Source organism: Equus przewalskii, chromosome 19 (genome assembly GCF_037783145.1).
Source record: "Equus przewalskii isolate Varuska chromosome 19, EquPr2, whole genome shotgun sequence".
Lineage (NCBI taxonomy): Eukaryota > Metazoa > Chordata > Mammalia > Perissodactyla > Equidae > Equus > Equus przewalskii.
The window spans coordinates 39,651,231-39,665,547 of record NC_091849.1 but is presented as its reverse complement, the minus strand read 5'-3'; the positions used below and the strand labels follow the sequence as shown (position 1 = coordinate 39,665,547).

Genomic DNA, 14,317 nt, shown 5'->3' with positions numbered 1-14,317 from the left:
TCCCTCTGCTGCTTCCCCAGGATGCACTCATACACTCTACCCCAGGTCCAGAAAGTCAGTGCATAGCAAGGGCAAGTGCTGGCACCTCACCTCTCCAGCTCCAGCATTGAGGACAGCATTGATAAAGGACATGATGGCTGTTTTCAGATTCACTTCATCCCGGTATCGGCCCAGACTTCGGTCTAGCTCATTCAGCAGTGTCTGGAAGGAAAGGCGGGACAGATAAAGAGAGGAGGGCTCAGGGTGCTACAAGTCCAGCCTCTGTCCCTCTGTTCCTGCCATTCCAACCACTCAGAATGCCCCATCCATTCTCTCTACCCAATCTATCCAGCTGATCGTGGACCTCCCCTAGAGCTCACTGTTTCCAGTCTCAGTCCTGCCTATTTCCTCCCCACTCAGCCTTCGGGGCTTGGTATACATTGTTGGGCAGTGCTGAAGTGCTGGTCAGCCTTTCACGGCTGTTTATGGCTCATCCATCACCCATATCCCTGCCTAGCTCCTTGACAGCACAGACACTGCCTTATATCCCTTTGCATCTTCTGCAAAGGGTCAGGGGCCACTTTCTGCAGAGTAGATGCTTAAAAGTGTTTGATGACAGAATAAACAGCCTATACTGGTGGATCAACCCCAAAGTTGGCAATGACAGTCCACATCTATTGAGACTTATTCTGTACCAAAACACTTCATACTTATTGTCTATCTCATTACTTTTCTGGGGCAGGTCAGGGAGAAGAAAAGAGAGTAGCATGGCCTGAGCTCCCAGGACTTGTTCCAGTGTCCACACAGTAGGCACTGAACCAGGCATAGAGTCTAAAACTTTGGCCCCAGCAACTGCATTTAATTCAAGGATTCTCGACTGAGCCCCTATAATGAGCCAGGCACTGGGCTCAGAGATGCAGAGCCACGAAAATGAAGCAGACTGATATTCCAGCCTCAAGGAATCCATGGTGTAGTGAGGAATCCATTTTCCAAGCTATACTTATATATCTTGAGGCATCCCCCCCACCATGTCCTTTTATATAAACCCTCTGGGTCCCAGTATTCTCTGCCTATTATCTTCCATGAGAGGGCATGCAATCTGAATTACTTCCTCCTTCTCCCCAGTTTCTGCTACAAAGAATCTTCAGTCCCTCACCCCCAGTATGTGAGGCTCCTGCCCCATCCCTGGCTGGTGCCCCACCCTCTGCCAGACCCCTCACCTGGAAGCGCGTCCTCTCGGCTGCATACACCTGGTAGTGTAGCATGGCCTGTAGCACCTTCTTGTGGCCACCGGGCACAAGGCACACAGCACCCAGGATCTCCAGCACAGCTACCTTGGTCTTGCTGTTTTCAGTTCTCAGGCTCTGCGCAATGGTGCTGATGGCCTCAGGCTGTGCCAGCACATGCGCCCGCCCTTGGGAGTTGTTCATCAGAGCCTTGATGCAGCCGATGAGGGAAGTGTGGATGCGGCTCTCACAGGTGGCATGGTCCATGCTCCGGAGGAAATTGAGCAGACAGGTCAAGCCCTCCAGCTCGATGAAGCGAGTCACAAACCTACCCAGACCAGAGCCATTAGCAAAACAGGTATCCTGCATTTGTGTGTTACACATTTTGCAAAGAGTTACCCATTATCTGTGTAGAACCTTGTCGCATCTACAGTAGCCCCTAAGTTCATTTATAAAGTTTACCTAAAGCACTGAAACCCTATAACCTCACAGAAGACTTACATCTTATTTGCATCTTATTTATTTATTTATTATTATTTTTTGTTTGAGGAAGATTAGCCCTGAGCTAATATCTGTATCAATCTTCCTCCACTTTATATGTGGGTCACCGCCACAGCAAGGCCAACAAATAGTGTAGGTTGGTGCCCAGGATCTGAACCTGGGAATTTGGGCCACCAAAGCAGAGTGCAGGGAACTTAACCACTACACCACAGGCAGGCCCTTTATTTGCATTTTAAATACAATCATTTGCATGTTATTGATTGTCATTTGCATGGCTACAACGGTACCTCTGCGAAGGGGATGATCATCATAATGATTAGGGCTGTTAAACCTGAAGATTCATCCCCAGTGAGGATAAAATTAAGAGAATCACAGTCAGAAGACAAGGAGGACTTCTAGACAGGTGGGCCGTCAGATCACTTAGCCAAGGGACCAGGGCTGGGAATGGTACTCTTTAAGAGATCCTTAAGAAGACAATGGAGTTATCTTGAACGTTAACAGAAAACATTAAAAGCCATGTAATTCATGGGTTCTTAAGCTGGAGTCTGTGTTCCCCTAAAGATCTATGGCTAACATTTACAGATCCATGAAAAGAAAATGACACTTGTATTTTTGGTAACCTCTAACTGAAATTTAGCATTTCCTTTGATGATGAATGTAGGTAATAAGTGACAGTGATAGGAGCAGAATCTGTGACTTTGTCACCCAAAGAAATCCCAGCTATTTTCATATGAAATCAGTTATTGCAGGTATCTCAAAACATCATTTACACTTATCAGCACATCAAAATGACGGCAGTTGCTAGTTCTTGATGTTTAAGGCATAAATAAGCACATTTATTGCTACCTCACAAATTTTTAATATTTGGTGATTGTATTTCCACTTAATTGGCTTATTTTTAATCTTACCTATTTTTATCTATTTTATTTTATTATTTAAAAACATCATTCTGATAAGCAGTCAATAGGTTTGATCTGGGAGCCAAAGTCATCTGTGGCACCCGTGCACACGCAGTCTTAGAATCATCCACGATCTGAGGAAATGGCATAAATGGAACTTAAAGAATCACTACATATAATTAATACATTTGATTCAAGTGTATTTGTGTGTATTTCTGTAGCATTATACAAATATGACTAGAAAAATAGAATATACTCTCAGATTGCTAAAAGTAGGTATTATTTACTTTTTTCTATTATCTGCTTTTCTGTATTCTACAAAATTTCCACCATGACCATTTTGTCATGTGTAACTTTTGTAATCAGAATTTTATTAAGGGAATGAGAAATAAATTGAGGTGAGAGACAAACTTCCCCTCAGCCGCTCTGCTTCCCCATCCTTCCTGCACCCCCTTCCTATACCAGACCTCCACCCCCACCCTGAGCGACAGGGTGCTCTCATTCTCCTTGATGCTCTGTTTTCAGGCTCCTGGTGCAGAGAGCTCAGTCCAGACAACACACACACACACACACACATGCACGCAGGCAGACCACTGTGTGCTGGTAAATGTTTAACAACTGGCTCTCTGGAGAAAGAAAAAACAGCCTGATTGTATTGTTTGCCAATTTCCATGGTATAAATACTCCAGCACAGCACATTTCAAGCTATCAATGTGACATCATTGAACGCAGAGTTGGGAAGAGATACGCTATTTATAGCATTTCCACCATGCGTTACACAACAGGTGTAAACTCAAGAGCACACATAACAGTAAGATGCAGTAAAATCATTAGGTAATTAGGGAGTGATAAGTTTCAAGTATTTATTACCTTTGTTTTTGATATCATTTATTTAATCATAAGTTTATATAATTTACATTTTAATCATAGCTATGTTTAACAACCAACTAGCAAAACTGCTAAAAATATAACAGTGGCTCTTACAAGCTGGTTCCCAGACACAAGAAGAGACTGTGGCTCTTGTCCCCTCTTTGGACCCCTGCACAGTTTGGCCTGGTAAGGGGCAGGGGTTCTTCTCCGGCCTTTGAGACATCCTCCCCTTCTCCCTGGCTGCATTGATCCCACTGTAGATGGGGAAATCTCATCCACAGACACCACATCTCCCCATAGTGGCTGGAGTATTTCTCACCTACACTCCCCTCCTCCAGGCTGGGGCATCCACCTGCCCCTCATTCTTAGAAAGGTCTTCTTATACACCTTGTCTGTTTGGCCACCCTCCCTCCTGTTCTATTCTCCCATGAAAAACAAGTACCCGCCCTCAATTTCTCTTCAGATAGCTCTTCAGGACCTGTGGTTTATTCCATTTTCCTACATTCCTCTCTCCTGCTCCCCTACATGCCCACCCCTGGCAGCCTCCCAGCTCCTCAGAGAGAGGGGGAGCGGGAGCCGGGAAGTGAAGTGAACTCCAGAGAAGGCTGGGCAGTGGAGCTGGCCAAGGGGACAGGATGGGAGCAGAGCACTGTGTGAAGCTTCAGGAAGTCAAGGGGAACCACCTGGGTGAAGGGACATAGAAGGAAGTGAGGGAAAGGGTAGCAGTGAGTCACCTCATGGGCTGCGTCCGAAGAGCTGTCTTCAGGTCTTCTACGATTTGGTTCCTCATCTCTGTCTCCTCCTCGTCAAATGCGTACAGACTCTGCATCTGAGGTAGGTAGAGGGGGTGAAGGTCATGTGGATGGCCCAGCCCCCTGCGCCTCCAGCCCAGGTATGACCCAGGGTCCACCCTCACCATAGGAGGGGCGAGCCCTCAGGGGATGATTTACGGAGACAGAGTGTCAGACTCTGAGAAGACCCAGGTTCTGGTCCTGGACTTCACTTTCCTCATCTGTAAAATGGGAGAATTATTGACCTAGCCTATTTTCCAAGCCTGTGGGACATACAAATGGTTAATAAATATTTATACAGTGGGGGGATTCTAAAGCCGCACAGAGGAGGGAGGGTTTATGATAAACTCTCGGGAGTAAGTGGAAAGCTGCTGAGCCCCAGTGAGTGGGATGTGCTGTGCAGGGGAAGATGAGGGGCGACCACTCTCCCCATAGCCCTTGCAGGTGGGGGCAGGGCAGGAGCGGAGCGCCACTCACCGCAGCCATGGAGTTGATGCGGTCAATGTAATAGTCAGGCCAGCTCGTCGCCAGCTTGTTGGGGTCCTCCTGCTCCTGGAACAAGAAGAAAGACTGTATGGACCCACTGACAAGGCAGGCCATGGCCTGAGATCCTGAGCTTCCTTCCTTGGCAGCAGAGAGATTCACTTCCCAGCCCCACCTGGAGGGGTGACTTCGAGGAAGTCACAAACTCTCCCCAGGCTTCCATTTCTTCCTTGGTAAAATGCGGACAACGAACATTGACTCCCATGACCAGCCAATCACGTGGGCAGAAACCACACAGGTATGTGCACTTTCAATGAGCAATATGCATGATTAAAAAAGATATTTTTCCCTGTTATATTTGTTCTGGCTTTATTTAATAAAGTTAAGTTTTATGTCTGTTGAATCTAATAAAAATTTTTGCTTATACTTTTGCACATCTGTTTTTTCAAATTTTCTGATAATATCATTCTCATTGTATTTTACAAAAATATTGGCCTGTGATGGTTTGGAAATTTAAAAACTTGGTCTTTCTCTCAGAGTTTGAGAAGCAGTGATGTAAATCATTTGATGCAGTGCCTGGCACACAGTAGGTGCTCAATAAATAGTAACTTTACAAAAAGAGGGAAATTGAAACTCCCAAGACCCTGGGTTTTGGAAAGACTCAGGGGTCCCTCATAAGGGTCTATCATAGCTCGGTGGCCCGGCCCTCAGGTCCCAAGAGAAAGCCTCAACTCCTCCCCAAGTGTGGACAAGAATGATGGGAAACGGATAAATATTAATGCTGATGGTAAACCCAGCCCTCTCCTCCAGCCAATGGATCTGCCTGGTCCTGTCCCCCACTCATCGGCACGTTCCCCTTCATCCGCTTTCTGCCAAGCTTCCAGCTTCCAAATCAGTGTGAAAACTTACCTCCTCCAGAATCTCCCTAACAAACTGCCTGTCTGCTGGCCGGCCTGGATTCTGCCCTGCCTCCCTCAGCTCTGTCCACTGGGGTTCACAAATGTGTTTCGTAAAATTTAAATTTGAGACCAGTGGGAAGGCTGCCTTGATTTGGTCTTCATGACTGCACGTGGCTGCATGTGTTACATCTCCACGACTGAAGCCCCCAAATTCTACATTCTACCTTGGGCAGGGAGGGCTGATCACAGAACCAAAGACAAATGCATCAGCCAACACATCCTTTCCCGCCTTCACTGGCCCATCACTTATCCAGGCCACGTGCATTTAATGAGCACCTACTTAATGCCAGTCACCATACTGAGCCCTAAAAATACGGGGAGCACAGAGTCAGCCTCTGCCTCCCATAAACGGCCCAGTGCCAGAGGCAGGGCGATAAATGCTCTGTGGCAGAACTAGTCATAGTGGACCACGGAAACCCGGAAGGTGGGGATCTAACACAGAAAGCTTGTGAGGAGAGTGGGGTAGGCATCGGAAAGGACTGGGCTGAGTTATTAAAGATTAGTAAAGCCAAGACAGGTGGGAGGGTGTCACAGACAGAGAAGTACCATGTGGGAAGAGAGGGGGCGTGAAAGTGTATGGGAAACTTACACATCATTTGTTTTGGAAATTAGATAGAGACATCCTTGCATTCTAATAACTTTTATTTTAGCTGTATAAGAGATCGACTTAAGGGAGCTCCATAGTAAATCAATTTGGAAAGTGGAGAATCATGAGAAATGATTAATTACTCCTGAAATTTATTTTCTCCTCCCTCCCCTCCTCTCTCCCAAGACTTGAACTTTTTTTAAGACCTGCTTTTCTCACAGTGAGATTCCTGGACACCGAGCAGAGTATTCTGTGGGTGCTTAATAAAGGTACATTGAGTATACTGGACAATAGCTTGTAGTGTGTGCAGCCCAGGCATCTCGTCACAGGTTCTCGGACTCCAGCAGCCCCGGGTTCTAGCGACGGTGCAGCCACTCGCCATAACTGGCGGTGACTTTGGGTGAGTCCATTGCCTCTCTAGGCTTTCCTTGCCTCGTATGTAGAATAAAGGACTGCATTGGATTGTTTCTCGGCTCCTTCCAAATCTAGAGTATATAGGATTCGAATCCTCTAATTTTATAAGGTCAGTCTGGCTCAGTACGGAGCCCTGGATGGGAAAAATATCCTGAGGGAGAAGAGTAAGGAAAGAGCCAGGACTGGGCTTCAGGGAGCATGAAGGAGAACCAGCTCAGAACCGCCCCAGACCTGCCTGTCTTCTCCCAGGAGGGAGACAGTCTGACCCAGGCGCAGGAATAACCAGGTCCCACCTCCCAAACACCTGTCTCTGAGGTCCACGGAACAGGCTGCAAGTCTGAAAAATTGCAAGGGGAGAGGGGAGAAGAGGAAGGTGGGCTGAGAAAAGAAAAACAGAATGAAAGAAACAGGCTTAAATAGAAAGAGGGCAAGAGAGACACAGAAAGCGATGAGCAAAAGAGACACAGAGACAGAGAAAGACGGAGGAAGAGAGAAGAAAGCACAGCCGCAGGGAAAGCAGAAGGGAGGAGAGAAAATCCAATTAAGCCCTGAGTGGAGCCCGGTACACCCCTCTCTAGGGAGGACAACAGTCTTTAATGAAGGAGAGGAGAGGGAGGAAAGCGGGGGGGAGAATGGGGACTGATGTGTGACCCTGATGTGCATGCTGCCCTCTGAGGCTGAGCCTGGCACATGCTGGAGGCTAAAGAATCAGAAGAGAACCCCCCTCAAACTGAGTCCTTACAACAAAGCTGCCCCAGGAATGGCCCAGGGCAGCACGCCCTCCAGGCACGGGCACAGGCACCAGAAGAGAGTCTAGACTCGTCATCTGCGTATCTCTCTGACCCAGCACCACTCCTGGAATCTAGCAGGTACCTGCCTAAAGGCTTTTTGCAAAACAGAATCCTATTTCCCTGAGTGTAAGCTCCATGAGAGCAGGCATTTTTCCCCCTGTTGCTCCTCCAAACCTAGGACACTGCATAATAAATATCTGTTGAACGAATGAGGGAGCTTGGAGGCATGAGCTGCCCCATGCTGTGGACCCTGAGGTGGCAGTGCAAGGGGTCAGAGAGCGCACCTTCTTCTTGCTGCAGTAGATCTGCCATTTCTTCTCGGGGGGCAGCGCAAACACAGCCTCCCGGTTTTTGTCGGTGAGATCCAACTCATCCTGCAAAGATAAGAAACGTGTCTGAAACCCAGGATGGTTGACATTAGGATATTCAGCCCTACAGGAAATTATACTTTTCCCAAAACTATCTCTCAGCCTATCTTCCTCCAAACAGCACCAAAGATATCACAGGGCAATTCTTTTTCTGCTGGAAATACACCCTCAGCCCCTGCTTCAACCCAAGCCTGTGCTGCTTCTGTGCTGCTGCCCTTGCTTCCTGTCCACCCCACCTTGTCCCTACAAGTTCCCCCGCCTCTTCCAGGCCCCCGTTCCCTGCCCATCTCCTGCATTGCTCTGCTAGCCCCTAATCCTCTTGCCCGGGATTTCTCGTCTTCCTTCCCTTGTCCTTCTCAAGCTTGTCGACACCATAAGTCAAGGCCTGACAAAGAAAGGAGTCAGTCTACAGATCTAGCCCTTGCCTCCATCCTTCAAGTCTCCTTGCCCTTTGAGTCTTTCCCCTAGAAATTCTCTAGCTCCCCCAACCTTAGCATGGGGCCCGGCACAAGCTGAGGGGAGCTGGTGAGGATGAGGAGCAGAGCAACTCTCCAGGCAAGAAGGGTATGCCATACCAAAAGAGGTACTGATCTCCTTCCCATGGAGGTGTGCCTGCATGCACAAGGCTCAGGGCTCCACCAGGCTAGCCCACACTTCCCAAGGAGTAGAACTGGGAAGTTTCTAATGTCATCAAATTCAGGGTATCTCTACAGGTAGTTTGGGGTGACTTCATAGCTTTAGCTGTGCTGGATGGCCCCTAAAAAGCTCTCTTCTTGAAGGTTCTTCTCCTATGATTCATGAATGATGCTCAGACTCAAGAAGGAAATAGTTAATGAGCCATGGGGAACATCACGTGCTTTCAACTCAATTATTCTGAGGGTTTCTTTTAATCAAAAGCAGAACTCACATTAAGACAATAAAGCATATTACTTACTTTTTACTTTTAAAAATGATAAACAGTGAAAGCAATATCTAAGAAAGAATAAGCGTCTTAGATATCCATATTTATACTCTTGTCTCTATACTTTTATTCAAGGGAAAATGTTTAAGACTTTCGTTCACCTAGATCAGAACTGTCCAATAGAAATATAATGTGAACCACATGTGTTTTAAGAATTTTCCAGTCATATTAAAAAATTAAGAAATAGGTGAAGTTAATTTTAACACTACATTTTATATAACCCGAAAAATCGAAAATATGATCATTTCAACATGCAATCCATGTAAAAAATTATGAGATATTTTCACCAAATCTGGTGTGCATTTTACCCTTACATCGTCTCCATTCAGACCAGCCACACTTCAAGTGTCTAGCATCCCCAAGTGACTAATGGCTACCATCTTGGACCGCACACACAAAGATGATTAGAAACAATGTCCATCAGATCATCTGCTTTTGGAAATAAAGACTTCTGCAGATCTAATGCTAATGAAAGGTTCTTACCCAGAACCACTCTCTACATGGCCCAGGAATGTCCTTAGTCAAAATTCCCAGAGCCCTGCTCAAGGTTCCTGCAGTATTTCCTTTTCTATGCTCAGATTCAGAAATAAAAGAAAAAGTAGAGTTACGTGCATCTTACATTTGCCAGCAGAAACTCTGCATCTCTTCTGCTTTGCTTACAGTCAGTTCCACCTGGACTGCCCTCCCACCTGGCCTGTGGACCCTGGTCTAATTCCCACGCTCAAAGCTGGCCTCTTCCAGCAAGCCTTCCATAGACTTTCCATGTAGGAACACCTCTCTCTTCCCAAAGTCCAGAGCAGTTACATTCAACCTTGTGTTCTGCTTATTTATGCACTGTCTTTTATTACCAGTGGCCTCTGTCACTAAATCAATGGACATTTCTTCTTGATTTTACTCAGCCCAGTTTGCCTACGACTCTGCCGGCCATTCACTCCTTACTGAACCTCTGTTCCCTGGTTTGACAACCACACTCTCGGGCAGTCCCTCCTGCTCACTCTATGCTCTTCCTGAACTCCGCTGATGACTTCTCTTCTCTCCCACCGTCAAATGTTGAAGTCCCTCAGGGCACCATCCTGGGTCCTTTTCTCTCTTCCCTATGCTTTCCACAATGAAGCCTTCTCAGTCATTCCCAAGGACTCAGTTATTATCTCAAACTCTCGTAAACCTGTACCCCCAGGCCACCAGTTTTCTGAGCTCCAGACCCCGGGACCCAACTCCTCCTGTACCTGCCTACTTTGATGTCCCTCTGGTACCTCATACACTTATGTGGTGTTACTATGTGCCAGGCACTGTTCTAAGTGCTTAACGTTTACTCACTTATTTAAAACTTGCAACAACCCATTTTACAGATGAGGAAACTGATGCACAGAGAGAATTTGCAAATTGAGTTCATTATCCAAGCCCCCTTAACCTGAGTCTCCTCTGGCCTGTACAGGGGCCCAACATCCACTCAATTCCTCATGTCAGAAACCTGGGTGTTCCTTGATTCCTACGCATCAACCCCACCAAGGCCTATTATTTTTCCTCCTCAGTAGCTCTTGAATCTGTCCACTCTCTCCATCCTCACTGCTAACACTTCAGTCCAACCCACCACTCTCCCTAGCTTGCATTGCACCAGCAGCCTCCTAATGGTCTACCCAGAATCCTTCTTCAACAGAGTACCCTGAATGGTCTTTCAGAAAAGCAGACTGGATCACCCCAAACCCCTGCATAAAGCTTTCAGTGGCTTTCTATCTCCCTGAGGATTGACTCAAAAATCCTTAGTTATTCTTGTCTTCCTGGTGTCCTCCAAAATGATCTGGCTCTTTTCTGACTTGAAACTCTCACATATGCGTCTGCATGGGACCCTCTGTCATTGTTCTGCACCCCCATTCACTTACCTAACCATCACTCTACTTTCAGATCTCTGTGTCAATGTCACCAGTTCAGGGAGGCCATCATGACCCCCAGTCTAGAATAAAGCTCCCTGCTAGACACTGCCACAGTGCCCTGAACTCTCCCTTTCCCAACACTCCCCACGCTTGTCATTACTGTTCAAGATCAGTCTCCCTATTAGACTTCACATTCTTGGAGGCAAGGACCATGCCTGGTGGCTCCTCACTCAATGCCTGGGACCCCCGTAGGGCCCAGCACACAGCAACCTCTCAAGAAATATTTTTCACTTGTTTGATCAATACCTGATGTTAGTCTCCTTGCAGACAAGACTTGTCTGACTCATTCTTGCTTTTGCCAAAGTACCTTGCAAGGATCCCTGCCTACTAAAGATGCTGGATAAATACTTATTGAATAAAAGGGCCAAAGAAAGAACACCTCTCGCCATCTCCTTCTCTCAAAACTCATGCACTCAGTTCAAGAAAATATCCCTGACTGTGATAATGTCAGAAACATACTTTCGATCTTTCAGTTCCTATCATGGATCTTTCAGCTCCCAGTTCCTGGCATAGAGCTCCTAAATCCCTTGGAATTTCCTGGGTGATAGGAGCCTCTTTATTCTTGTGAGGCAACTCTTGGTGGGACCCTCGGTGGCTTCCAGATGCATTCTAGTCACCAGAAAGATCAAGCCCTGATTAGAAGCCTAGAACTTTTAGCCCCACTTCCCAAACTCCAGGGAGAGAACAGGAGCTGGCGATTGAGTTAAAAATCTATGCTGCCTACATGATGGAACCTCCGTAATTGCCCCTAAATGGCAAGGCTCAGAGAGCTTCTGGGTTGGTGAGCGCATTGATGTGCTGAGAGGGTGGTGCACCCCAAACTCCTCAGGGACAGAAGCTCCTGCACTCAGACCCTCCGGGCCTGACCCTATGTATCCCCTCATCTGGCTGTTCATTTGTGTTCTTTATAATAACCTTTATAATAAACTGGTAATAGTAAGTAGAGTGTTTCCCTAAGTTCTGTGAGCCGTTATAGCAAATTATCAAACCTGAAGAGAGGATCGTGAGAACCCCTGATTTGTAACCAAGTTGGACAGGAATGTGGGTAACCCAGGGACCCACTACTTGTGACTGGTTTTTGAAGTGGGGGGCAGTCTTGTGGGTCTGAGCCTTAACCCGTATGGTCTGCACTAACTCTGGGTAGTTAGTGTCAGAATTGAGTTAAATTTTAGGACATCCAGTTGGTGCCCTCAGAGAACTGGAGAATTGCTTGGGGTAAAAACCCACACATTTGGTGTCAGCAGTATTCTGAGTATAAAATGGATCTCAGTAGTACTAACACCAATCAGGCTCCAAATGTTATTCTACTCTAGTAAATACTTTGTTCTCTCCCACCCATGCCCCATCCTGAGGAAAGGTATCCAGCAGAACAACAGTGAGTTTTCTCGAACCTAATGTGATGAGGAAGGTGGACAACTTTTTCCCATAACCTGCATGGTCTCATCTTCAAGTGCTCTTGTTATTTGAAGGGCTACATTGCCTTCATCAGGTACATCCACTATTGACTTCAAGCATGACACCCCATTTCAAATCACATAGCATTGTTTCTCACTGGCTTGACTACTGGCCAAGTACAAGAATGAGTGACCAAGAGCTAACGGTAGATGGACTTGTGTTCATTGCTCTAGGCCAGGGTACAGGCCTGAGTCCTGGGCATGGGTCCTGCATCCCTGATCTGAACATTTCTTGCTCTGTCTCACCATCAGATCTCCAAAGAGAGGAATCCTGCTTCTTTTCTGTCCTGTCTCTTTGTGGTACAGGAGTTCACCAAAGACATGGTGCTGCTCTGGTCTGGATGGGCATTGCAAAGAGTCAGGAAGAGCCGCTACCAGTGTGAACAACCGAGCTTCCACCTGCCCCAGGCTAGACATGGGATATAGTTATCCCGGACCTGAGCCAGGTTCCAGGTGTGATACAGGCATCTCTACCTCCATATTTCTAGCCAATCATCCCCTGTTCTGGGACCTGGTGTCTGCCTAAAGAACTCCATTCTGTCCCTTCTTCCTGTGTCTGAGATAAAGGGATCCCAGAGAAATTCCAGTGAGCAGAAGAGAGAAAGGTATCGAGTGTTCTGATGCTCTTTGAGGCTCTTCATTGCCTTATTTCACAAAAGTCAGGTCCCATTCCTTTCTTGGTGACCTAACTGCTGCCCGATGAGGTCTAGAATCCAATGGAGATATGAGGTAGGTCCATTCTTCTGGGGACAGATGTCATGGTGTCCACTCCAGTGAGTGACTCTTTCTCCTACACAGCCGATGCATCCCAGGGGGCCCACCTCAGCCCCAAGCAGAGTGTCAAGAGGTGGAGATTCTAGCACCCGGGCCCCTGTCCTCTGTCCTGCTCTGCCTGCTCCAGCCATGCGCCTCACAATTGTCAACCCCTTTCCTTCCCTGCCCCCTCACTCACCACCAGCTCTGCGAAGCGGACGTTGAGCTCCTCCGGGTTCGGGATAGGACTGGAGAACTCCATGTACTGCAGAGGGTGGTTGTCCCGCAGGTTGATCTCAGGGAGGTCGCTGCCCCCGAAGCAGCACAGGAAGCCCAGGCCATGGCGGCTCCTCTTGCGGGGGGCCATGGTCACTGCAGGCCAGGGGGACAGTCAGCGGGCAGATGCCCTAGGTCCTCATCATGAACTGGGCAAGAAAACACAGAGCACAGAGTGGTCAGGAATGGTAGCCAAGTAGGTAGGGGCAGTGGTCACTCTGCCACCATAACTTCTTTGCCCAACTGCCAGGAGCCCTCAACACAATAACCAAGGCCCCCTCCATTCACCCATGACTTCTCTCTGTTCCCTCCAGCACTTTCCACCTAGAGGCATTTACCCATCCTCCACACCATGCTCTCCCAGTGTTTCCTGCCACAAACACTTTCAGATTCTCCCTCCATGCCCTGAGAAGAGAGGAAGTCTGCAGTCACAGAATATGACTTCCAGGAGGTCAGAGCTGGCACTCCTCTTCCCCTCTCCATGACTGTGCAGGTGGGAATCCTATTCCCTATCCTCTGGCAGACCCGTTTCCAGCAGCACTCAGTCACTCACTTAATTCTTTTTGGGGTCTGGGGTTACCTAGTTTAAAGGTTTCATCCAAAGAGGAGGGAAGGGTTGAAATAGGCCAGTAGGAGAGACACTGAGATAATTATAAGGCATGGCTCCTGAAGCAAGGGCCTCCAGGGGAGTAGAGGATGGAAGGCTTGCACAGCTTTCTGCCCAGTCTGTTGTGCCCAGGCATGTTTGGATAGATGGGAGATATCAACAGGGCACAGGTTTACCCATCCATCTTGAAGGAGGGATGACCTGGAGAAGTCATTAGAGTGAACCCTGGGTAAGGAAATGAGGCTGATCATTGGAACGGTGTTCAACCAATATTGAAGGAAATCTGGCCAACTCTCCTTTCCATACCAACCAACAACTGAGGATACCACTCTGGCCAGAGACAAGAAATAATGGACACCCAACACTTGGGTGCTCGGTGGAGCAGAAAGGGTTAAGTCTTTGGCTTACCACTGGGAGAGCCTCGTTCAATGGTGCTCAGCTTGAGAAGGAACACTGGCCCTAGTTATT

General features: G+C 47.5%; 1 protein-coding gene across 17 annotated transcripts in view; it reads right to left on the bottom strand.

Moving 5' to 3' along the window:
• DAAM2 (dishevelled associated activator of morphogenesis 2) overlaps positions 1-14,317 on the bottom strand; it is a 105,291-nt gene that overhangs the window by 30,465 nt on the left and 60,509 nt on the right. For all 17 annotated transcript variants that reach the window (XM_070586027.1, XM_070586023.1, XM_070586033.1 and 14 more), the window contains 6 exons: positions 13,166-13,391; positions 7,784-7,873; positions 4,744-4,818; positions 4,210-4,304; positions 1,200-1,533; positions 91-201 (listed from right to left, as the gene is read on the bottom strand). In XM_070586027.1, coding sequence (XP_070442128.1) covers positions 91-201; positions 1,200-1,533; positions 4,210-4,304; positions 4,744-4,818; positions 7,784-7,873; positions 13,166-13,333 — 873 coding nt within the window. In that variant the 5' untranslated portion in view covers positions 13,334-13,391. The remainder of the gene's footprint in view (positions 1-90; positions 202-1,199; positions 1,534-4,209; positions 4,305-4,743; positions 4,819-7,783; positions 7,874-13,165; positions 13,392-14,317) is intronic.